The sequence below is a fragment of the Solea solea genome, chromosome 17 (genome assembly GCF_958295425.1).
Source record: "Solea solea chromosome 17, fSolSol10.1, whole genome shotgun sequence".
NCBI lineage: Eukaryota > Metazoa > Chordata > Actinopteri > Pleuronectiformes > Soleidae > Solea > Solea solea.
The window spans coordinates 3,615,100-3,642,569 of record NC_081150.1 but is presented as its reverse complement, the minus strand read 5'-3'; the positions used below and the strand labels follow the sequence as shown (position 1 = coordinate 3,642,569).

Below are 27,470 nucleotides of genomic sequence, written 5' to 3'. Positions count from 1 at the left end.
TGTGACCTTTTTTTCCAATAATTAAAATGTCCTCAAGTCATTAAGAACTTCTCTCGTAAAGCCTGACACATAACTGTAAATGAAATATACTTTATTCTTCGTAAGGAATTGAAGCCCAAGAATGAATGAATGACTAGATGAGGGGGAAAGCAAAAAACGGGATTAACTGTGGGGATTAAAAAAAAAAAGTAATTTATGTAACACTAATATTAAATTTCCTGCTCTATAAATTTAAAATTGTGCAATTACACAATGGCTGCTCAGTGAAGACACTTCCCTCCGTTTACTCATCCACTGCCAACTCTTAATGAACACTTGAATCATAATGGGCTCTTAATTTAGAGGAAACATAAACATAATAATAACAACAGGTTTCTCATCCTGAAATGACGCTTTAGTCTTACTCTCATTTCCTGTCAGTAATGACACGGACGTCAGAGAAGAGAATGGTGGCACCCATCGGTTTAAATGTGGACAACTATCAATTGTTTGTGTGTCTTATTTACTTGTGTTCACGCAGGAGTGAACTAAACGCGTAACATTTCAAATGCCCACATCCAAGATGAACTTTAAACCTCATATAACTTTTATTTTAATCCTCACATCCCCAACGCCGTCTCCTTATCTACACAAAAAAAGAAATGGCATAACATTTACGAGTCTGTCCCAGATAAAAACGCACAAGCGTGGATTGAGAGGATAAAAAAAAGACAGCGTTATTTCCTCTGATGCTTGGTAAACAGAACACTAAATAAAACAGGAATCACATCCTGAGAATATCAGCACATTATGTGTGCATTTTTGTCCAGAAATATACTGTGTATATATAAAAAAAATCATTTTCCAGGTTCAGTCCATTCCAGGTCCATACAGGTCCTTCACCATGTACGGTCCCTCCAACTCATACCCCATTTTCCTGTAGTAGTTCCTCGTTCCTACGCCTGTAAAGGAAAGAGAACATTCACAGTCAACAACTTATATCATACAGAATATACAGTAGATACAATATAGACACATTTGAGGTGAATAATTCCATTATTTTCAGGGTTTACACACCTTGGGTTTCCCTTATATTTGCTCTCTCGCCCATTGTTCTGCATGGAATCTTACGTTTTCTGTATTTTCTGCCTTTTGTCTCATCAGTTATCATCAGTGAGATCAAATTATAATATTATCAGGATAAATGTAAATGGGAAGAACTATACACATTTCATGCCAGTGAATTCTCTCTTTCCAGAAATGTAACATAAAGTGATAGTGTTGTGTTTTTTAGAGCAGTTTTAAGAGTTTAAACATCATTTCTTTTACAATTATCGCACTAATATTGAGAATCGCGATTATTTGGACTCGCCACCACTGAATACATATGTTTATTCAAGTAGTGATGTTATAACTCGTTCACTTGACTTTTAAACATATGAACTTGATATGTAGATACATACATTTAAAATATTCAGCGTCAAACACATTAAAAAGTGTAATATTTAAAGTGGTTTCAAAGAGGAAATGCTAAAAATTACAATATCATAGAATGTACATGTGATACACTTGATGTTCTAAGAGATTTAAGTCATATATGGGTTACCGGCTGTATTGGTGATTGCATTAACGTGTCTTTGAAAAGGATAAATCACTTCCAGCTTTTTGTTTCTTACCGGAGATAACTGCGAGTTTCCTGGAGCCGTGTTCGTCTCTGGCTATTCTCGCTGCCTCCTCCATCAGCATCATCCCAAAGCCCTGCACGAGGAGGACAGAGGAGACACAGACTTTATAAAAAAAAACATTGGACCTTCTTTCCCCTGATTTTCTGCTTCATCTTAGAGAAATTACAAATGAGCTGTGACGTCTCACTGCGCGTCGCAGAAAGAAAAACAATCAGATTCACAGCCGGAGGGAAAATCGGCTTCGCATGTAAAACCATAACCACCTGATGCTGGAACTTGCTGGGGTCTCGGCTGCTGACGGGGACGACGCTGCCGTAGACGTGCAGCTCGCGGACGATGGACACTCCTCCTTTGAGCTCGGGGCGGAACGACTGCGGAGAGCAGCGGCGCAGACGCAGCAGGCCGATCAGGATGTCCTGCTCCGGGTCCTCGTACGAGAGGAAGGTCTCCCAGCTGCCGTTGGCCACGTAGTCTCTGCGCACCAGCTCCACCTGAGAACATGCCAGTGAAACACACCACACTTTGGTCCATCACCGTTTCCCAAACCTGGAAATGATGTTCTTGTTTTGTCCACATGATTCAGTTTTAATGATTTCTTTGTTATATGGAGCAAAGAAAGCAGAAAATATTCACATTTAAGAAGCTGAAAAATCGAAGCTTGTTTTAAATCAGTGAAAAAACACTCAAACCGATTCATTGATTATCAAAACAGTTGACGAAAGCACCAGTTTACCTGGTAGGGACGGACTTTGTGGTGGATCTCCTGAATACCCACTTCTCTGGTTCTCACATCTCGACACTGCAGAGAGAGAAACAAGTCAAACCAATTTAAAAATTCAATTAAATTAAAATTTCACAATTCAAAGTGTATTATTTCAGGTATCTAGTTGATGTTATTTGACGATCTAGGTGCAAATCTTCAGTTTAGTGTAAAACACCAGCAACTGCATTCAGACTTTGCCATTGGCTTTCTTAGTCTACCCTTGTGTCAGTGGTACACGCTTTCCCTTGAGGTCCCAGACTCCTCCCCTTCTAAAGCAGAACGTTTGTAGTGCAGACACCCCCGTAAACATCCATCCATCCATCCATCCAAGATATTTCATCATCAGAATGACTCCAAAGCTGTTAAATTAGGGTCAAATCCTGCATAGTTTTGCTTTAATAAATGCTGGAGCTCACTTCTTCTGCATTTTTTCCTTTACTGAATCCATTAATAGTTAAGTCTAGACTGTGGGTCAGATGCACTGCATGCAGCCCGTATACATCAAAGACTGTTACGTTTGCAATTTGCTAAATGTGCTGTTTCAAACTGTGATTTTGATTTGAAAACGATTAACTGCTCAGCCCCGTTTCCTGCGTCTGTATCGCACTGCGTCAATTCGCTTTGTTGAGTTAATAAAACCTGGATGTTTGTCACTTTGAAATCCAGGAGGTGGGGGGGGGGAAAAAGGGGGAGTAGCAGGTATTGTGAGCGGTTAGATGAAGGTAACGGGTAACACAGCAGACCTCTCACAGATTATTGATCAGTGTCTTGATGAAAACACTGGGAGGAGGTTTTGGCTGCAGGATTTACCTGTTGCTCTTTTGTGTCTCTGACAAAGCAGCGGCTGAAGGAGCTTCTGCTGCTGCTGCAATATTACAGATTCCGAAAAAGTCTAGTGTCTAAGGTTTATTTCCATTTGTTAGAAATGGAATATAAAGCAATCACACAAGTGTAACCCACCATGTTTTTAATGGACAAAATAAACACCTCTCAATTTATAACGGTAACTGTAGGCGAGCTTCTCCTACATGCATACAAGATATATTCACTTGCAACATGCAACACACCAATGTTGTTAAATCCTCCACACTGTACCCATATATAAAGAAGCCATGAACACCTACAGCTAAGAAAATATGAATAAGAATGAACTTTTTTAGCAAGATTATTACAGAGAATTCAGGAAACTGTAGAATATTGTTCTCCACTATCGACTAGCCACTCAACATGCTCCCATTCCAACACAGTTCTCTGCATTGAAATGTGAAGAATTGGCACCGTTCTCCAATAACAAAATAACATCAATTAGAACCACAACTGTATTTCTGTTGATCCAGACACCAGTGCAAATGCAGGTTATCGCAGAAAATCCAATATTGTAATATTATCTGAGCTCTGTAAGACTGTCACTGAATGTAACTCCTCCACCACCTCATGTATGGACCCTGTGCCTACAGCACTCTTTATAAACATGTCACTTCAAACTGGCATCTTCCCAGATGCATTCAAAACAGCTGTCATAAAAAAAACTTTATTTAACTAGATAGAAATGCACTAAGCAGCTAAAGGCCATTATCAAATGTACCTTCATTAGTAAGTTGTTGCAGTGCAAATAAACGTACTTGTCTTATAATAAACATCGACGCACTGAAACAGCTCTTGCTAAAATCGTCAGTGATCTCAGAATAAACTCTGATGACAATAAGGTCTCAATTCTTTGGGCATTATGGAATTTCAGTTAAACCGTTTCAATGTAGAGCTCCAGTAGCTAATGTCACACCATACCATCACCAACACATGGAACCAAAACAATGCCATTGGGATAAGAGAAAGCCACACTGTTCAAATCCATACACATATATTATCCGTAGCAGGAAATAAACCTGGCAAGTTGTGTCTTTCCCAGTTGTGTGTCCTTTTTTACCACCACATATTGAAAAAAATAAAAATAAAAAATAAATATATATATTTATATATATATACACACACACACACACACACACACACATATACACATATATATATATACATACACATATATATATTTTTTTTCAATATGTGGTATGTATATATATATATATATATATATATATATATATATATATATATATATATATATGTATGCAGGGGGTTATGGGAAGGGGGTTGCACCCAATTCCATGCTCCGACAGCTCAAAACTACACCAGAGAGGTTCTTTAATCTGTCATCTTACTTACGACAGCAATTTATGCAAATCATTTCACTACAGTCAGCGTTTGCCTGTTCACCACCTGAGTTTTAGCCGTACCTGTTTGGGCACACTCTCTCTCTCTCTCTCAGTTTAATATGTAGAGTGTGTGAGTCTCACCTCAGTGCCCATGTCCTTCATCCTGGCCAGTGCCAGCTCTCTCAGGTTGCCGTGCTCCACTCCAGAGCTCACCAGTGGCATGGGTATATCCCTGGTGGTGAAAAGAAGACAACAGGGATGATGATAACAGCAAATCAGAGATCTTTTTCACAGATTAATGCAGAGTCAGGTGGACACGCACACACTGGATATGTTTCTGAAGAGGAAAATAACTTCTGCCACCTGTGACAGAAAGAAAAACACATATGAGCCACTTCACAAAAGGCTCACATGATAAAATCTACTTAAGAATAATGTGTGCCGCTTTATCTCGCTGTTAGACGCTCTTTTAAAAAATTGGAATTTGAAGTTTGTGCACCGTTCTTCACTGTATTCCGTCTCTTCATGGCTGAGCTGTGCAGCAACTAATGGAAGTTACAACTATGCACTATGAACAATTTGGCCTAATAGAGCTCCAAACTACCGTCATCTCAGGTCCATTTCCTCCCTCTTACCTCTGAACCCGGTAGACCCGTGTCCAGGGCGGCACCAGTGCCAGGATCCGTGCCACGAGGTCGACCAGAGCGCTGGGCGAGTAGCTCTTGTAGCGGCCAGTCTTCCACAGCTCGTACAGCCCCGTGCCTCGGATCACCAGCGTTGGATACAGCTTCAGTCCATCCGGCCTGAAAGCTGGATTTTCAAAGAACTCCTGCAAGGAAACACACGGGATACAACTCATGCAATGAAAATGTGTTCTGAAATTGGTCCGACATGAATTTCAAACAGTAAAACCTTTGTCATATGACGTCACACAATGCCGATGAAGTCTGTGGAGCAGTTTATAGATTGCATGCAGAGTAGTACACGCAGGAATCAATGTCATACACACATGACGACAGGAGGTGACGGTGGTGCGTCAATCAATTTGCCCCTCCCACTTTGTGATAGTTTATCTGAAATTTGTGTGAATTGGCCATGAATATTACAGATTTATGACATTACTCCACCTATCCTTGTAAAACTAATCCTAATAGTGCTTTTGCTGCTGAAAAACCATACATTTCCCAATCGTGGGATTAATACAGGATTATGTAATCTTATTTAATCTTAAAATGTATTTCAACATGAACCAACAGAATCCCTTTTCCCAAGTACCAACTTCGTCGTGCCTAACCTAACAAGCTAAATACATATTTGCAGTGTTAATGAAGCTTCCTAAAAATGAGTAAAGACAAAGTCTGAACAGAACAAATAGCCTCAGTAAGGACAAATGTCTGAACATTGAATAAAAACTGCAGAGGCTCTGAAGAAAAGAAGACATCCTCCCGATTTATGTGAGGCAGACGTCAAAGGGAGCAGAGCTCAGTTATTTGATTGAAGGAAACAAATGTTGATAAATGGCTCAGTGCAGTGTGGGGGGGAGGGGGGGGGAACAAGAGTGATTTCCAGTCATTTTCTCCTCCTCTACGGCAACTATCGTATGATCAGAACCATGAAGATCTGGAGCCGAGGCAAGATTATCCAAAAACAGGCTGCTGCATTATCAGTATCTTCTAATCTCTCTCGCTCTCTCTTTCTCTCTCATCACAGCTTTTAATCACACGAGGACACGGCGGCCACATGGTCCTTCACTAAAACCTAAAAGGAAGAACGCGCGGGGATGTAATCTGAAAAAAATAACAATACTTCAATTGCAATAGTCTGGAGACTATTTTAGGGACTTTGCCTGCTATCGTTGTAAATCACGCATCACAATCCTGTTGGTTGGTGGAGAGGAAACCCTGTTAAAAGATGGCCCCCCCCCCACACACACACACCTCCCCGCCCCCTGAAACAGGGAGCATCTGTGCACAAGAGATAAGTGAGAGAGGATCTCAGGCTGGAAGCAAGTTGCAATCGAATTTCATTATCAGGACAGTCACGATGGACGCGTGCGGGATGCAAAGTTCTCCTGCTGCCCTCTGCCTGCTGTGGTCTATGGTGACATGAGGAGCACCTCAGTGTGGTATGGTGACCACAAAACATGCTCGTTTAAAAGGAATTATTAACATTTGTTTGTCCCTTTTTAGGGCTATCAGTTGATTATAATATTTATAATCACAAAAGAATCGCATATTCTTTTATCTGCAAACATGTTCATTAACATTGCTACGTGTGATATGAAATATGCCTGCTACACTGCCTTTAGTCAGTGAAGGGGCTGAGGGGTCCATCACAATTACCCCTGTGATTTTAATTCTGTAGTGCAGCATTGGCTGCAGCACTAACACTGTTTCCCCTTCCTCATTAAGACTGCGGTAAAGTTAGTTCGAAAGAAAGCCCACAGTGTCTGGTCTGAAAGAGTCTGTGTGTGGAATATCCAAGGGGAAACTCTGGACTAATGTCCGCACAGGCTGTTTCTACACTCTACCATATCATACTGGTTTTTCAATCATTCATTTTCTACCACTTTTTCACTACGCACGAGGGTCTGGAGCCAATCCCAGCAGACGTAGGGTGAAAGCCGGGGTCACAGCCAGTTGCAAACATACAGAGACAAACAACCATTCACTCTCACATTCACACCTACGCTCAATTTAGAGTGTTCACTTAATCCATCCATCTTCGACCACTTTATCCTCCACAGGAGGGTCACGGTGTGGGGGGGGGGATCGGGGGGTGCTGTGCCAATCTCAGCTGACATAGGGTGAAAGACAGGTTCACACCCTGGAGAGATTGCCAGTCCATCACAGAGCCACATATAGAGACAAACAACAATCCAATCTCACACTCACCCCTACGGTCAATTTTAGAGTGTCCAATTTGCCTAATCTGCATGTTTTTGGACTGTGAGAGGAAACTGGAGAATCTAGAGAAAACCCACGCACACACAGGGAGAACATGCAAACTCCATGCAGAAAGGGTCTAACCACTACACCAACCAACCGTGTGGCCCTCACTTAATCTAATCTGCATGTTTTTGGACTAAAGAAGGAAGCAGTAGTACCTGGAGAAAAGCACACGGGGAGAACATGTAAACTCTGAACAGGTGACCCTCCTGCTGTGAGGCAACAATCCAAGCCACTGTATCGCTATACACAAATTTAACAAGAACGTGTTCATAAAGCAGATACCCACACCGGCACCGGCAAGAGGTAAAATAATTCATACCCTTAAATAGACCTGCTCCAAAATGTAACAGGTTCTTCCTTGGATCATGTCCCATCCTGCTACAAAATTTCATGGCAATAAATGCAAGTTTTAAAAAAAAAAATAATCCCTCCATTATCCATAACCTTCTTCATCTCTTTGACTATTTTCCCACTCCGTCTACTTCCCCATCTTTCCAACTTGACTATATCTGGATGCTCTCTCTGTCAGAGTGACATAAGGTTCCAAACTATGCATGACGGGATCTTTCTTGAGATGCTTCGTTTGGATCATGGGGCGAAGACGCTTGACAACCTGCATATTTTTCCCCACTTGCTCGCAGAAGGCACGTCATGGAAGATTAGATAGGATAAAGAGAAGAGCAAAAAGGGACACACACACACACACACACACACCACATGCACATCCTGGAGGTGTCGGTGTGATAAGGAAGGGTGAAAGGCAAACAAGGAGACCATGTGTGATTGGAAGAGGACAGAGATCAGACAGGAGAGATAGATGAAGGGACTGGTGAGACGAGGAGAAGAAGAGTGACGGGAGAGAACAAGTCGAGTGAAAATTTACTACAGGAGGGAAAAAAAAGATGAAGTGAAAGATAACAGAGAGGAGAAGAAAAATAATGGACACAGACGGAAGGAAGAGGAGAGAGAAAATAGACGTCGGAGACAAAGGAAAGAAATTAAGTGTAGGGTGAGGACAAGTGACAGAGGAAATGCTGCAGGAAAGAAAAAGGAAGAGAGTCTGTGGGCCGAGCACACATTTAATCCGCTTCCCGTCACTGTGTCGACCTGCTGCTGCCCTCCATATTACCATCACACACACACACACACACAATGCATCAGTACACACACAAACACACACAAACAGAGGGGTAATGTAACAAATCCGAGGGAAGACACGGAGTCTTTTCCACGACTTAAATCTTCTGTGGAAATGAGGCGCTCAGAGTTGTTGGTGCCGAGTGCCTTCATCACTGCACACATCCCTTACTTTTGCACACAGTCAGCACCGACAAAAACAAAGTTTTAAACCTTAAACTGAACTTTGTTTGCACACAGGATTCAATCTATCGATTTCAGGGGGAAACAGAGTTTTCATTCCTCGTTTGCTGAAAACTCAGTGACGTGCGTTCGGAAGTCTCAGCTCATTAAACGTCCTCTCTGTCCACTGCTGCCGTCTGTGAGACACAAACACTACACAATACTTATATGTCAACCCGTTAACTGTACACACAACAAAACAGCATCATCGCGTCTGTTGATAACCGACAACAATTCACAATTTAACAAGCTTGCATTCTGCAGTTTGTTGGAGTGAGGACAATATACAATCTGATCACTCTCTGCCATAAAAAGCACTTAAAGTGAGTTGATTGTGTTGAATTTCCACAAATTATATGTTAAACACAGGAAATCTTTTAACATTTCACATGTTATGAAATGACGTTAAGCCCAGCAACACATGGTCCTAGTGAGTCTGCATCTTTTAGTGTCTAAATGTTTGATGAACAATATTGAATTCTGATCATTGAATCCCTCAAATGGTTCTCAGGCTGTGGTATGTGTACGAGCTTCCTCTGGTGGTACTTGGAGTTAAATCAAAAATACTGTTCTACTGTATGTATATACCAGGGTATGTGATCAGAGTGGAGCTGAGTGAGGAAGAGGATGATGAGAGAGTAAATTATCTTATTGTGAGATTGGAACAGCGACCCCCGTGACCCTCATGTGGAGGATAAAGCAGTAGAAGATGAATGGATGGATGGATGAATAAATCTGCCTCCTGTGAAATGCCCGTAGATGACTTTGTTCGTCCTATTTACACCACTGTACTTTAACGTCGGTGATAATGGTGTTTACTTTGAGAGCTCAATATTCTCTCAGGTGGTATAAAAAGTTTGGGTAACACTGTCTGATACAAAAGAGCAATATGCACAATCCTAAATGTTGAACTTTAAGACTGTATCAAGTAGGACTGTCAAACCTTAAATGACTTGGGGGCCAATGAGCATCTGGTCTGGACAAGAGGAGGCTTTTTAAAAAGTTGGAAAAAACAGGTGTTCAGTATCAGGTTGGCAATATAAGTTTAAAATTATAAAACAATATTCCATCAAGATATCACAACTAAGATATCCATGATGATATTTCACAGATTTCAAAGGAAAAGTCTTTATTATGATATGGAATGATGTATATACTACATAATAAAAACATATATATGACTCAAAATAAATCTATTATACTGGAAAATAATTTAATGTTGAATGTAAGACGTTAATAATTTGCTGATTACAACCGAATGCCTTTTATTACGATTATAAAAATATTTTGTATTATATTCTGTCTATATTCTATCACCTCGCTGGCAGCTGCGCTTCAGCAACACACGCTGTGTTTCAAGGAAGAGTACCACTTTTTATCATAACATGATTTATTTAAAAAATCCCTTATTTATGGCTTCAGTGCAGGCACAGTTATATTCAGTGAATATCTTAAATGTCCTTATTAGAGATCTGTGCTACCAGGTGGAAAAAGATGGAAAACCTGCAATAAATATCTGCACATATGTGTATTTCTCATGCCACATATAGGAATCTGACAATTTAATTGAAAAAAAAAAGTAACTGCGTCATTAAAATGTAATTGAATTAAAGGTCTTTAACTTGGGCGATTCAAACTGGCGAGTGATTCACAGGATGTGGTTGAACAGTAATCGCCCCAAAAAGGACGCGGTAAGAGGTAAACGCCCCCGTAATGACGCAGTGATGATGGGTCAAGAAGAGCAAGCGCAGAAACCCGAGAGCAAAAGTTTCCCAGGCAGCGGAGGAGGAGGAGAAGGACTCAAACTGAAGCATGGGGGTAAACAACAGAACATCGAGAGTAGCCTCTGTTCAAAACAGAGTGTTCTGAGTAGGAGCAGAAGAAAATAGCTGGACGGCAGGAGCTGTTTGGGTGTGTGTGTGTGTGTGTGTGTGTGTGGGGGGGGGGGGGTTCAGGGAAAGCATTACAAAATCCGAGCGTGAAATGGAGAAATAATGCTGTTCAAATGAAAGGCCACACTCTTGCCTACAAATAAGAGAGAGGCATCGATCTGCTCATCTAACGTGGCAAGAGAGTAAACATTCCTGTCAAACTCCTTTAAGCTGTGACACGCTGTGCTGCCACTGTTGTGCTTCTTTATTTCTGTAGAATTCTAGAATAAACACCAGAGAGCACATTCTAAAACTCTGTCTTAAGTCACAATAAGGACTGTGATCACCTTTAATTTGTCATTTTTGCTCAATTGAAGCCTATTTTTATTAGTAGTTGTATATTTTGTCAGTGTATTTGTGTACCATTTTGTTACTTCTACTACTAATATTAATAATACTACTACTACTGCTGCTGCACTAACATTTTAAATGTTATGTTGTTGATTTTTAAACGGTATTATTGTCTTAATTTCTGACAATTACCTCATTTCTAATGAGGAAATGACTTGCTTGCCTTGTGAAGCTCTTTGTATTCATTTACTAATTTACTTCTGTATTTTCAAAGTGCTGTATTACGTTGTTATTATATTATTCTAATTATCATTCAAGTTTGTTCTTGTGGCGTTACTTAAATATGTAGTGCGTAACTTTTGTTATTATTATATTATTGGTATTATTCTGCTTCTGATTGGTCTCCCTGAACAGAGACAATGTAACATTATTTGTATGCTACACTCTTCATTTGGAAACAGGCTCTGTCAAGCAATACTATCAGACCTGACTGAGGGAGCATTTGTGTGTATACAGCAGCAGCGCAGGGGAAAATTCACTTTAGAAACGCCTTGCTTTATTAGCACAATATTTCTGTTGCCTCTGTCTTAATATGAAACAGCTCATTTCCTGCATGCATTGCAGGAATGTTACCAAGGAACACAAGAGCTAAACACCTCTATACCCAAAAACACAGAGTCATGTGGAGCTGATAGACTCATTCAGCATTGTGTAAACTCATTTGACAAAGGTTTGAATGTAACAGACATGTGTTTATATCTAAAAGCTACAAATTACAGTTTTAACAAAGGACAATTAAAAACTTGGGGTTAAAAATATGACTTCCTGTTCATAAGTAAGAGCAGACCATGACCCGTTTAACGTACAACACAAACAGAACAACAAGAACGTAAATATGTAATCTTGATTGGTAAGCTTTAACCAAGTAAATTTCCTGGGCATATGCATTATATCAGGTAAAACCAGGTTTTCTTTCGACTAACCTTTTTTCTTCTAATTTAATCTGTTCAATCCTGTACAAAAATGAAAAACTTTAAGACATGTGTTGGTTTAAAAGTGAAAAAAGAGTGTCACTCTGCTCTTTGACTCAGTTCATGTTTGTTTTAGAATAAAAAGCACTGAATTCTGCATGACTGTCATTTTTGTGAAGATAAGCAAATTTAAAAAACACAAATCAGATTTTTGAATCCATCTACCGGGGCAGATATTAATGCAGACGGACCAGTTTTAGCCCACAAGCCACCAGTTGCTGACCACTGTTGAATAGGATGACATGTATTGACTAGTCAATGATAGTTTCTTTGTCTTTCAAATCATAAAAAAAGGGTGTTGTGTCTATATTTGGATGAGTGTGTTTGCATTCATGCTTCACGTTCTCTCTTCACTTTGCTGATCAATAATCATTTCTTGCAATCTTCATAACTGCCCTAATTTCTGCATATCTGCTGTTTTATCAGCATATTCTTGACATTATCGATCTTCATATCTAGCTCCGAGTCAGAAATCAAAGAAGCGTGTTTTGCAAAATGTATAAATATTCTTTTAACTTCAGTGGCGCAGACACAAGTACCCGACCAATCCCTCTTCACCTGCTCCTGTCTACGTAAACATTCCAGATTTATAGAGTGTTTTTCCTCCAGATGTCCACACACACGCACAACAGCGGAGAGAGTGATTATCATCACAATCATCGGAAACAATTTGGATTCTATTGAAATGGTTGGGGCTCTACTCTAAAATTCCCCCAGTAGAATAAAACAGCGGAGCGTTCCTTATTTTTTTCTCGTCTCCTCATGTTTAATTAGAAGCTCATTACGCGACACTATTGAGAGTCTGCACGTGTTCACATCTGCCAGAGAGCGGAGAGACAGTTCTTTTGTAATGCAACACGTTGTGAGTCATCGCACTGTCAGTAATCAGACCGCAATAAAGGGAAATAATAAAACTGGAAGACGTAAGAGAAATTGCACTACCTCTGCCTCTGACACGGTGACTGTCACATTCTGTCACGAGGGTGCATCAGATACTCACCTGCACCAATTAGTGACACATTGTCTATTGCTGTATTGTGATCTCAATCACTTGATTTGTGTGTGTGTGTGTGTGTGTGGTAGGTGTAAAAAAAGAACATGAAACCAAATGAGTGTCGCCTCCAACGGAGTCCTCATTTACATCCTACAGTCAGGCGTATTGTGAGGTGGAACCGTCTGATTCTGCACATCCATATTTCATCCGTGTTTCCAATCAGAGCTCTAAGCTCTAAGTCAGCCTGCTGTTGAGAAACATCTGACAGGGTTTTTCTATTATCGAGTCACACTGCTATTCTGCCTCTATTTTAAGATGCTACATGTAGGACATACTTGTGAGATAAATGGCACTGACGCACTACGATGCAAAGTAAGAAAAAAAGAAGGAGGAAGACATGATTACTAATGTCACAAACAATAAACCTAAGGATCAGCCTGATGCGTGATGTTGCTGGTGGTATTTTTAGTCTCTTTTTTCCCCCCCATTTTCTTTGCTTTGAGGAACTTTGTCTAACTCAGAAACTATACTTCATAACCTTGATCGGTCTTGAAATGATGATGTTCTCAAATGTATTGTTTGGTCCACAAACCAAAAGGATTCAGCCTTAATGATTTCTTTGTCACACGGAAACAAAGAAAACAGAAAATATTTACATTCAAGAAGCTAAAAAAAAAATCAGACAGCTTGTTAAGATTATTTAAAAAAAAAACACTCAAATTGATCAAAATACTTAATTTAATCTCTGCAACACTAAACTTCCTCCTTTATACATTGTTGTATCCTGCTATTGATTGGCAATTCATGTGGATTGTTTTAGTGCAAAGTTAGATGATGCTGATTTATAGTTGTCTCCAACAATCCAAGTTAAAGGGACATTTCAGGTTATTTTAAGTGTGGCTGAATGACCGGGGTCAGCAAGTTAGTTTGGCGATTGAATATCAGGCCAAAACATCTTCATTAGGCAAAATCTGATGTTTTTTACTAAACTTTTTTTCCTTTTAAACCATCCAAGCTTGTATGAAAATGACTATTTTAGGAAATCCAACCCTCTTAAACTATATTTCCCTTTTCTTCTGCTGATAGATAGAATTGCCACTTCCTTTGTGAGCCTAACATATGCTAACAGTTGTTTTACAGACATTTACACTACCCATTACAACAGTAGTGTTTTATTTTTATTTTCTAACCAAAACATATGTCAGTCAAATCTAGCACCAGAATACAAACTCTGTATGAAATTGTCATTTTTGTAAAGATAAGCAAATCATTAAAAAAAAAAGAACATTTTGCTGGTGGGTCAGTGTTGGCCCCTGGGCCTCTGACCACTGCTGTATGAAGTATCTAAACATTGTCAACACATCATCACTCAATATCCCCCAGGGATTAAAAAGGCATTCTGATTGTGATCAACACCATCTGTGCCGAGTACACCAACCGAGAGCACTGCTGTTTTCATGAACAAGCCGAGAACCAAGACACTCAGTATCACATGGAGGCAAAACACATTTTAGCCACCTGATAAAAACATACATCTGATCTACAGTATATGAAGAATATGATGTTTTCCAATTGTTCCTGCCTTTAGGTAGCCTTCTAAATCTGGGAACTTCATTTTGTAAACCACTCACTCCTCACACTTAAGTCCAGAGAGAAAATCTGACTTTACATCAAAGCACAGTGCAGTTGACCAACTACTGCTGCTGCCTACATTAGTCATTTCAAGTGCGTTACCTTGTGATGGTTTAAAATCCCTTTGTTCAGATACACCTATGTGACACACACATACCAAATGAGGCAGCAGACCAGCAAGAGAAATCAGTAGAAATGCAAGTCGTATATATTATAGTCACTTTGTCTCCTCTCACACAGCCTCCCCAACACACGTAGACAATTGTGCAGCATTCGTAGTGAGGACACTCACAACTACAAGCCTAACCCTAAACCTTAACCTATCTCTAACCTGAACCCAATTCTAACCCTAAAACTATAACCAAGTCTCCAAGTGTTACTGTTGTATCACATATTTGTTGAATGGCTTGACAGGATTCAAACTTGGCAGGCAACTTACAAACTTACTATTTGACGTTGTTTGGATACGAAATGCAAGAGATGTCTTTCATAAAAACAGGTACACATTGAACAGTGATACTCACAATGAACTGCTCCACATCCCTCTCCATGCCCACGTTGGGAAGATCTGGCATCATGTGGGCGACCACTTTGAAGCCGGCGTCCTTTGCCAGGTGAAAAGACTCGCACACAGCCCGCACAGTGTGACCTCTGTGTGTGTGTGAAAAGAAAACACCTGCAGGTGAGAAGAACTTGAAGACACCGTCAAACCAGCTGCTGCTTTCTTATCTGCATTTGTCCACTCACCTGTTTGTGTCGCGGGCCACGTCTTCATATACACTCTGGACTCCTATCTCCAGACGTGTGCAGCCATAGCCCAGCATGTCACTGAGGTGTCTCTTCAGGCAGTAGTCCGGCCGCGTCTCTATCGTGATTCCAACGCACTTGGTGTTACTGCGCTCAGAATACCTGCAGGAGGAAAACCATCTCAGTCATTTCTGGGGTTGCAAAATTACAGGAACTTTCAAAATTGGAGACTTTCCATGGAAATTAATGGGAATTATCAGGAATACATTGGAAATTTTCAAAATTGAAGGTTGGAACTAATTTATTGTCGCATTATCTTGGCAAAAACAATCACATTTGATGCAAATACATTTGAATATAAATGCTAGTCCTCAATCACAGGCACCTCACACACTACATACTGGGGGCTAATGAGGCCACACCCCATACATGCACTGTGCATTCCTCCATCACATAACAGGGGAATGTATCCATCATATAACATGAATGTACAACAACTGAATAGAGCACCTCCCGCTCTGGCTTGAAACTAATTTTTTCCAGTGGTCACTTGTGGTACTACAACAAAAAATAATACTCATGTGGACCAAAAAGCAGTTTTCCCATTGACCACAATAGTAAAAGATACACCTGTCAAACTCTTCACAGGACACCTTGAGACATGGACAAAGGCGTTTATAGATCTTTATATTCTATATTTTTTAATTCAGGGAGGTTCAGTTTTGTAAAACCTTCCTAAAAGGCCATAAAAAGCCCAGAAAAATCGTATTTCGTATAGCGATTTCGTATAAAATCGTATAGTGATGTCGGCTAAAAATAACATGTTTATATTTGTACACTGTTTCTCTACATTATTATACAATATTCAAAATTCCAGTTAATTCTCAATAATTACTATGGAAAATGTGGTATTTGGAATATTTCCAAAATTCCAAATGAAAGTTTCTGGAAGTTTACCGAAAATTAACTGGGCATTTTCCCACCCCTTTGCAGCCTGAGTCATTTCTGTTCATATCATTTCCTCTCGTTATAAGGTTATCATATAATGCTGTGTTCCTACTTGACATAATATGCTTTCTGCAATTAGACTATTTAGTCTTAGAGAGTTGCAGGGCTCTACATGCTGGGATCATTTAGCCACATCAATTTAAATGCCACGAGGCTGCACGGCTCATTATCCAGACAGCTGACGCTACCCTCGCATTAAAGACACACCAAAGCGATAATGGAGACAGTCGACAGCAAAAGGAAAATGTTTGTCATGCACAATGTTGTTTAACAAGTCATTACTGGGTGTTTACTTTGTGTAAAAAAGCTAAACACTTGAATTATTCCCCCTCATTTATGAGTCACGACAGTGAGAGGATGTGCGCTGATTGAGTCTGAAAACCTTGGATGTTTGTTCTTTATTTAAAGGTTAATGCCAGGGTCTCGGTTAGAATAAAAGCTGCTTTCATCAAAATTAAATTAGTTAAAGAAAAAATATACCACTCGCATCTGAATATTAATACACAAAGGATTCAGATGCTTCCCTCAAATTTGGTGGAATGAAAATGCTTGATGTGCCAAATATATTAAATAAATGAAATTAAAAATATTTGCCACACCAACTCTTTTTTGACGCCTGCCTGATGATGAGGAGTTAATAAAGCTGGATCATAGAAATTACGCATACGCAAATACAACAAATGAAAAGAAATTACAAGAAAGAGGAGCTATTTAGCTCTACCACCTCTCATCTAATACATCGCACCACATAAGATGATAATACAACATAAAATCTCAATATGTGACAAAATGAGATTGAGCCATTAAGAGAATTCTCTCCCTGATGATCTCAGACAAATCACATCCATAGCTTTTTTTGAAATCACGTCTTAAAAACTATTTTTTTTATTAAAGTTTTTGGGGATATATGATAAGCACATGTTTATCGTACCCATTCTGAAAAAGAAAAGTGTTTATTATCATCATTAACCAATATATATCAGATGCATATATTTTATAAAAAAAAACTAGAGTGTGAGCTTTCAATCAATCAATAAATCAATCTTCAGTTATATAGCACTTTTCATACAAATAGATATTGTAGCACTAAGTGCTTTAATGATAAAATCAGGGCTGCCTCACCATGAGTTTTAGTTTTTACTCTTGTGATAATTAAGTGACCAGAAGCAGAAGACCTGAGGGTTCCTACAGTGGAAGGTGGTAAAAGGAAATCAGATAAAAATAAAGGCTTTCGACCATTAAGAGCTTCAAAAATCTGTAAAAGGGCCATAAAACCCTGTCAGATATTGCAATTACGATTTAGGTCTGCAATACAATACTTTTTCGAATTAAAGTCAGCTTTCAATACAGTATTAGTTCTGTTATTGATTTAAAACATGGTGGAGCATCAATGTTTTTGTTTTAGCATTATCATCAGTTGACATGAGCAGATTATGACCCATATCAACCTTTTAACTAGTAATAATTCAATATCTCAATGTATCCCAGTAAATTAACAGGGGCAGGTTTAAGGTAGTTAATCTAACTGTGGTGGTAAACAGCAACATAAGTTAGCAGTGTCACAGCATCTATCTGACTATTTTTTTCCATTTAATTTATATTTCTAAAAATATATTATTCATTTATTTCTTGATCTAATTTTTCTCCCTCTTTACACAAGATGAAACATATGCATAACAATGAGAGTGACTCAGATGATTCTAAATACTGCCAGTGGTGTAAGTGACGTTATCATAGTCAAATGTTTTCCTGGAAACAGAGTAGCTGACATAAAGACACTAAGACAAGATTATGTTTATATACTAATTCAGATTTACGTATATCAGGAAGACGCTGGCCTCGTCATCCAACCACTGGCTGTCGATGTGTTGTCCAGCAAACTTTGTGAGCGCTGCAAACTAAACCGCAGACTTCCTGGTCTCATTAAGACAAAACAACATTCATCCCACACTGAATGGAACAGTGCTTATATCGAGAAATCTGACCGACACCAGGAGGAAGAGTTGCAGACTTGCACGCCTCTCTGCCCTTCAATTAGAGCAGCCACCCACCCAAAACACCACAGAGGCTGCATCTGCCCGCGCAACCACTTAAATTATTTCAATCAAATGTAAACAAAAGTGGGGTTATGCATAAAACATGATATGAATATGAAATAAATCAAATGTGCACTCTTTAACAGGAATATGAGTAAATGACATCAGCTCGCCATTTTGTTTATACTCTGGTTTCTTCTGAGTGGAATCTGTCTAAATGTTTTATGATGAAAACATTAGTAAAAAATGACTCATTCACATGAAGTCACATTAATAATCCTGTTACTCCAGCCAAAGTAGGGTTGACCAATTCAGGGGGGAAAATATGCAACTGAGATTTTTCTGACAGCCATTATTATTATTATTATTATTTTGATTTGGGATATCATTTTTACAAGTCAAGTTTTTGTTCAACACACACTGAAATACATGAATCATCATGAAACATGACCACATAACACCCCATTAAAATTCAACTTAATTGTAACACAAGGACGAGAACTTGAAGATATACATTTCCTCCAACAGAATGAAAGGATGGTTTGAAATATCAATCAATCAATCAATCAATCAAAAGTAGAGCAATTATCACAAAAGATGTGAACCTACTTTCTAAATTCAATAATAACTCAATCATAACGTGTTACACATCCAGCCAGGAGAGCACTACAGCCAAGTAACTTTCCAGGTTTTTTTTTTTCATTGTGTAATGTTTAGTCCTCGTTTATAAAACCAAAAAGAGGAGGTGGTTTTGTGTGGACGTAGATAATGATAACATTCACATAAAGAACCATTTCACTATTAACCTTGTTCTGGCAGAGAAAAGAGTTGTCTTTTATCAAACACTTGACCTCCTGAAGGAAATACCACTTTAGAGCTGCAACTAAAGATTATTTCGCAATCGATTAATCTTTCCTGATTAATTGAGTAATCGCATGGTCCATAAAATGTCAAAAAACGTTAAAAGCGTTAAAAACAGAAATCTTGTTCGAATAATGAAAAAAGCTTCAAACCGAATAACCGATTAGCAAAATAGTTGATGATTAATTAAGTAATCCTTTATAATTGAGTAATTGTTTCAGCTCTACTCCACTTAATTATGTTACATTATTCCAAAGTGGAAAAAAGTATTTATGTCTTGTACAGCTGCAACTTACAGTTAATCAAATATTTGTGTCGTCCATAAAATGTCAGAAAATGTTAAAAAACAATGTTGATTGGTGTTTCCCAAAGAAAGCTTGTTTTAATTATTATTTAAATATCGATTATCAAAATAGTTGACGATTCATCAATAATTTGTATTTGTGGGTAGTTTTTTTGTCTTGTACAACTTAATATTCCACATTCTAGATTTAGGGGAAAAGGCCATGAATTTAAACTGTTATGCAGATGAGCAGCAGGTCTGCTGACAAAGACGCAAGTGCACAAAGAGCACATACAACACCTCAGCTAACCCTAAAATCCAGTTAGATATTTGCACTCTGTGCCCATTTTGTGCCTGAAATGTTTTTATAATAATCTCTGTATTCTTTGGTGAGAAATTAATTAAAATTCCCTGCATTGTTGAAAGAAGTGACTTCAAGAAATGTCCTAAATCCACCCTGTGAATTGAATTTCATGGAATTGGGTTCAGACTTATTTGAATAAATCGGCGAATAGTAAAAGAGATGTTACCGAAAACATCACCTCCTACTATGTGGAGGAAATAAGGTGTGGAAGCAGGAGTCAGATAAAGTAAACAGAGGTGTTGCACGACTCCACCTTGTCTTCTTTAAATGTCACCTCGAAACGTGGAGTATTTTCTTCTTGCCTGAACCAGACTCCCGGGTTAGTTCTACACTTATGTTAGTCACTGATTGAAATTTCAAAAACAGCACCATCTCCCTAACAGTCACATCTCATCTTGGCCAGCTGTTATTTTCTCCACTCCAGCTGCTTCAATGACCATTAGCTCCCTTCATGCCAGCTCATGTTCCTTCTGATTCTGTATGTGCAGGCAATAAATGTCTATCTTTTACAGTCTGCTGGCTGATTTATACCAATTACATGAGTTTATGCTCCACAGAGAATGATCAGATTGTACGAGATGAATCAATAAAAAGTCTATTATCTCAGGTGATTATCTTGTGGTGTCTTGCTGCTGTTCAGATCAAGTGCTGGTTGTGCCTGGTGAGCGACAAGATGCAAACATCTATCACAAATATGTCACACATGGTATATCACACACACAGAGGCAGGCAGAGGCAGAGGCAGAGATAAGGGTCATTCCCGGCTAGACCAAGTGCCTCCTCCTTCCCAAACGCAGCAGCAGCCACAATAATTGTAATCATAGAATCTTAACAAAGAACACTGACAGCAGAATGGTACATTCGCACATAAACATTGACAAAAATACAGTGTACAGGAAGAAAGGGACATGCAAACACACACGCACACACACACACTTGCCTTTCACATCTTATCAGACTTTCTGAAAGTAAATAGCCTCTGCTGACAAACAGCCTCTGCGAAAAAGCCATTATTTGCTCCAATCGCGTGTATGACGTCTTCAACAAATGGGTATTTCTACATTGACTTTAAATCTTCTCCAAATCATCCAGAGAGTTCTTCCCTATCCATACTGAGCAGATGTGTACCTGCTTCCACTGATAGCAGCTGGTCTAACTCAGTAACAGCAACAATAACAACACGATAACTGAAAAATACTTTCTCTGAAAGCCTTCACTTATTTTGCTCTTCAGCTCTGAGTGGGATTCATTCAACAGTCTAATCTGCAGAGATGGTCACGATATATCAGCTCCTTGAAGGATGTTTGGTTTGGCGTTTGGTGCAAAGTTGAATGGAAAGCGGTCAAGTGCATGTAAAACATGCTATGGCTTTAAGTGCTAAAATACATTTGGTGCAATACACTGGAAATGGTTGTGAGGTATAACTACAACAAAAAGAGAAGTGTAATATTGTATAACAACATATCAAAGTATATTTTTGTCATTTTAGTTACATTTAATCAGACTGTTGTTTATGACAAGATGAAAGAATAATGAAAGAGGGGAAACTGAATTGACAAAAACAATTAACTACATATTTACCCTAGGAATGCACTCTTCTGGAGAATGTTTTTGTCAATTCTCTTTAAAAAACATGTCAAATAAATTATTAATTGACCTACTAGACTAATTAGTTACTCACTTAATACTCTTTGTTATGCTAACAGTGTTGATGATGTCTTTTCATTTCTGTCCAAAAAAAAAACATGTTTTCCACAAGTAGTATGAACGTTACCAAAAGAGTAGTAGGACAGCTCCCTCTAGTGGAGTCTGTTGTCACTGTTGTTTTCAAATATGGCCGAATTCACAACAGATATAAATACTAAATGTGGCTTAGCTTTTATACAGAGGAGTAATATCAACAAGGTGAATATAAACGTATTAAAATAGTTGGTCAGATTTCTCCATAACTGTGTCATAGTCTAAAGAGAACATACGTCTATAGACTAATGGTGTGAGGTCAAGTGGACCTATAATCAGTGACCAATGGAAAAGGGGTCACATGAAAATCAGCTGACACCCCCCAGTGATTAGGCCCCTCCTGAGTGTCCAGAGGTCTCCACGGGCAAACTTCCCACAAATGGGTGCGTATGCTGCCTACAGCACGGACATCTGCACCAAAATTTGTTTCCAAACGGGGTCAGAACTCCCTCATTGAGCACCGGCTGCCCGGCTCTGGGATCACCTTTGCTCTTGTCCCATCTGTTGCTGTACGAGTGACAGACACTGGAAGCCACTTCTCCAAGTTCTGACCAGATCAGATCAGAACACATAAAAACTTACTATCACCCACAATAACCAAACATCCATCTCAACTTAGTTAAAAGGATAGTTCAGGGTTTTTTGAAGTGTGGTGAAGGTACTGATAAGATAGCAGTTGCTGGTGCAACCACACAGTCACACAATGTTTTCTCAACATTTCTCAGTAACAGTGTTTAGATCTCATGTCACCTGGTAATATTCCTGCACTGTACATAGGAAGTGATTTGGTTTAAGTCAACATAATACTACCATAAACATTGCTTGAGTAAAGCGAGACGACTAAAAGCGGGTTAGATGATGACTAAAAACACAAAGAAGTAGCCTTAAAAAGTTTCCAAAGTGAATTGTGAATACTTCTTGCCCCCACCCGCCCCATATCTGCCAGTGTATATACACAAACACTCCCTCAGTTACATTGTTTCTCTCCACAACCACCAAACAGACAGAATAATAACTTCAACAACAACAAAAATTACCAAAGTTGCACACTGACGCTTTAACTGAAAGGCACACCAATTAAAATCTATGCCTGCTTCAGTCAGTACAATACTTTTAAAATATGTTTGGCATTTTCACTTGGAAACTGAATAACAGAATCACTATTCTTTTTTTTTATCTATACTTTTCCATCTTAAGAAAAAGAAACAAAAATCCCTTTTAAATCTAAAATATAGCCCTTTAACACTGAGATGGTTGCGAAGTCAGTTCCATGCCTAATGTGAAACTACCATAGAACCACTCTGACTTAATGACGTGGCGCCGTGGTGATAAAAGCCAGGACTAGCACCAGGTTTACTTTGATGGGAAAAGAAGGGCACAAGTCTTAAAATCAGTGAATACCTGACGGCCTCGGCTACATTGTTGGAAGTGTGTCCTGACAGAGCATCGTGTAGGTTTCGGATGAAATAGTCTCTGTAGTCCTCGGCTAAAGCCATGAAGGTCCCGCCCATCACGATGAACTCCACTTTGTCGACACTGTGCCCCAGCTGCTTCAGCTGGACGTCATAAAACAAAACACACAATCAATTTCAATAGTGTCAGTGGACTGCACACTGTATGACAAACATGTGAAACTTGGATGTGTTATAAAAGTTCCTTGCTCCATAATTTCTTGCATATCTGAGCTCAGGACATCAGTGACAACCCACATGCTGAAAATCACTGTTTTACTGTGTCAATTTTGTGAAATTTCAAAATAAAAGTCCAAATCTCAGAAGATTTGATATTATAAAAGTTAATTGCACCATCATTTTTGGCAAGGACTGACATAATCAATTTTAGGAGATCTCTGAATACACACATTCTGAAAATCAATCAGTTTTACTTTATCACTTAAAGAGAAATTTCAAATTTAAAGTCCCCCATCTGTACATTCATATGACAAAAATTTGGACTCGGACTAAAAAGAACTAACTGTTTTACGGAATCGGTTTTGAGAAACTTCAATTTAAAAGTCAATTTATTTAACACCAACCCATGTTATAGGGTCTAATTGCAAGTACAGTGACATGTAGTGAAGCGCAGAAAAACAATGCTGTTGTCTAGAATAATAGTTATTAAGAATGATGATAATAGCTTGTGGAATTACACTGTACCTTGAGCGGCAAATGTATATAAAACTGACTTCTAACAACCATGACGAAGATGAGAGCAGCAGCAAATTAAGATCCCAACATTAAATGTTGCTTTAATGACTGGTTTTGCTCTGCTGAATTACACTAATGTGGTCATAAATTTTAACAACGGCATAACTCGGGTTCAGTCTCGGCAGGAATGTAAGAGCCATAAGCCATTATTTCTTTATACTAATGGAATGCCGGGCTCAACACTGGAAACAATGTCAACAGAGTAGAACTAATAAGAAATTCATTAAAAAGATAAAATAACAGGTATACACACTGACCTGCTCCACCCGATGCCTCGTCTGAAGGTAGGGGTCATAACGGGCACGGATTGCTCTCATGGATGTCGGCTATCAGAGAGGAAAACACAATTACTATGATAAGGATGAACATGAAAAACAAATACAGCTTGGGCTGATTTGGCTGAATTGGTTGGATCTTTGGCTTTTTAATATTTAAATTATACACATATATATACACACACATTGCTAGCCCTAATTGCTTGTACATTTTAAACTTACCTCATAACCAGTATAGGACTGTGTTGAGTACTCAAAGTCTGAGTCTGGTCCTCCAGGACAGTAACTGCCAGAGGAAAGATTGAGTCATAAACATTCAGTAAACTCTTACAATGTTTTCCTTATGCTTCTGCACATACAGTAATTAAATTACATAATTATGACAAGCTCACGTCTAACATTCAATAACTTCACAAATGAGAGATGACAGAAATACGTACACACAGATGTTGCCTGTGAAGCTGATGTGAGGACACCGGTGAGGTTTGCACATCACAGCCACAACTGCGATCTGCAACAAAGAAAAAGACACTCAGTTTTTGAAATATTTCTCTACTCTATGGTGATAAATTGGTAATATAATAAACACTTTTTTCAATGAAAATTCAGTTGTAAGTCTTTATCAAAACATTAAAATACCAAACACTTAATAATCCATAGATTAGCCCTGATAAAGAACAACTTTTTAAAAGCTGAGGCCAATTACTCCTGTTGTACTCAACTCTCTCTATATTTTCATTTCCAAATATGCTTGTTTAATGAATTTGTAGATATTAAATTGTATGCATCTTTGTCCAGCAACTTTATTTCTATTTACTTTCTTATTTTGTTCTTAGGTTTTACTCACTCGTATCAATCCATCATCTCAGGAGTTCATTAAAATTTAAAATTAATTTATATTTTAACCCAGTCATTGGTGTTTTCCCATTTGCAAACTGGTAAGATAGAATTTCTAAGGCTCCTTCTTGTGTGTTTTGTATCCTTATTGATCTATCCTGGCCCTCTACATACAAGTTTATTAAATGTGTCTGTGTGTTGCATTTTAGGTGCATGAAAAGTGCTATACAAATAAAGTTTAAATGATATGTTGAAAGGTACAATTTACAACTACTTCAGAAGAATTGGAGAAACATTAAAAGTTTTATTTGTGTTTCAAATGACTGATACTTCAGTTAATCATACTATTTGTATTTCATGTCGGTTTACTCCTGTATTTACTTCTATTAGACTGAAGTAATTACAGGCAACTGACCATGACACATGATGATTTTGAAGTCATATATAGCTCAGCATGAAAAAGTGATGGCTACATACCCCACTGGCAGTCCGGATGGGTTTGGCCTTTAGTTTGGGCACCAGAGCACGACGGTACTGTGGTGGAACTGCAGCAATGATGTCCACCAATCGTGGCTGAGCTTCAAGTCCATATTTAGCTGATGTCTTTGTCTTTACTCTGTTTAAAAACAAATTATTGTGAAAATGAGTGACAGAAAAAGTCGGATAATCTGGTCAGTGTAAACAGTGGCAGGATCTACTCACTGCAGTTACTGCAAACATGGAAAATAAAATATGAATCACTTCCTGACTCTCTTATATGGATTCTTTCAAAACACACTTGCTTGATACAAAAAAAGCAATACATTTGTGAATCAGATGAAACAGAAAAAAGTTAAAAGCAGTAAAATATAAATTAATATGACTAAAGTCATGGTCAAAACAATCAATCATTAAAACAAACACTTTGTATATTTTGTAATTAAAGAACAGGACAAGTTATATATAATGGCTAGTACCAATCCCTTTTTTGTGCATTTTGGTCTCATTAGAGTCCAAAAAGAGTCCAAACATAATACACAGCAACTTTTGTTTTCAGAAATGAATTGTTTTCCTTGCAAAAACAACTATGGAAACAATTTGAAAGATGTACACAGCAAAATAAGCTGTGTCACATGCTCAACATAGTAGCAGATCAATAGCCAGGATACCTGATAAGCTTAAATATTTGACACCACAACAAAATCACAGAAAATCAAGTTAGACTAATGTCAAAGTAACTGGAGAAGACTTACTTGTTGAGGTTGATGTCTTTGCCTTCTTCGTGGGCTTCAACAAGCTGTTTAATAACGTCAGCAATGGTCATCATCATCAGCTCAGCCCGGCTGTGGTCATCTGAAAATATCGATCATCATTACAGTATAATATTTGACAAAATGTCTTCTTTATAACAGTTCATCAGGGGCAAACGCAGCCACGTTAATGCTCTAAAATGTTAATAGTCAACAGGTCAATTTCATAAGACAATTAAATACAGCTTTCATACCATAAATGACTGGTTTCTAGTGTCAAAAAAAACAAAAAAGCAGAGTTAAGACACAGCTATGTCTGTTGTAAAAACCAATAATGCTTGTATTTAGCATTAGCAACAAGCTACAAGCAGCTCGAACAGTTTACAAACACATTTCAGACATTTAAAGCTCTTTGTCACACACTCACTCTTTTTCTTTGGCTTCCCCATTTCTTCCGTTGAACAAATGGTCCAGTCTCAAACGGGTGGCTGTTGCTTAAAGACTCTACATCTACTTCACAAACCGGCGAGTGCTGTCCACTCTAGTAAACAACTCCACGTTGCGGCGAAACACGGCTTCTGTCGTAAAGCAATGACAACTGTCGTAAAATGATGAAAACATGCCCATTCCATAAACTGCCTTAAATTGTGTCTTAAATAAATGAAGTGTCTTAAATAAAAACGTCGTTATCCCCATTGCACACGTTTGTCTCAATAAAAAGGAGCATTTCTCAGGAAAATGTCATTTATTTAAATTAAAAAAAGGTTAAAAAATTGACAGTGTATTTGATATGAATAATTGATATGAATTGTTGACATTGGCTAAACCGGTAAACGAAACTAAGAAAAAAAATATATTAAAGAAAACAGGAAAATAATATAAATGTTTAGTGAGTATTTTCAGATATCGTCGCTAAATCATGTGACAAATTAGCGACGTTTTCCTCTCAAGAACGGGACAAACCAGAGCTGGGACAAATCTCCTCCACTGAAAAAAGCCCCCACAGAGTTGTAAAGCATGTGGATTGACACGGTGGTGTTGAGCTCGCCTCTGAACCAGT

At 38.5% G+C, this 27,470-nt stretch overlaps 1 protein-coding gene across 1 annotated transcript; it reads right to left on the bottom strand.

Annotated features, from left to right (window-relative positions):
• Window positions 1-563: 563 nt before the first annotated feature.
• On the bottom strand, window positions 564-27,463 carry elp3 (elongator acetyltransferase complex subunit 3). Its single transcript, XM_058612918.1, has 16 exons — window positions 27,374-27,463; window positions 26,838-26,988; window positions 26,414-26,513; window positions 25,659-25,797; window positions 24,785-24,855; window positions 24,567-24,630; window positions 24,327-24,395; window positions 23,264-23,418; window positions 15,571-15,732; window positions 15,348-15,474; window positions 5,270-5,463; window positions 4,776-4,866; window positions 2,398-2,463; window positions 1,928-2,155; window positions 1,656-1,737; window positions 564-941 (listed from the first exon to the last, which is right to left on the bottom strand). The coding sequence occupies exons 2-16, from the start codon at window positions 26,857-26,859 to the stop codon at window positions 850-852; spliced, it is 1,662 nt and encodes a 553-aa protein (XP_058468901.1). The 5' UTR covers window positions 26,860-26,988; window positions 27,374-27,463; the 3' UTR covers window positions 564-849.
• Between the last annotated feature and the right edge of the window lie 7 nt (window positions 27,464-27,470).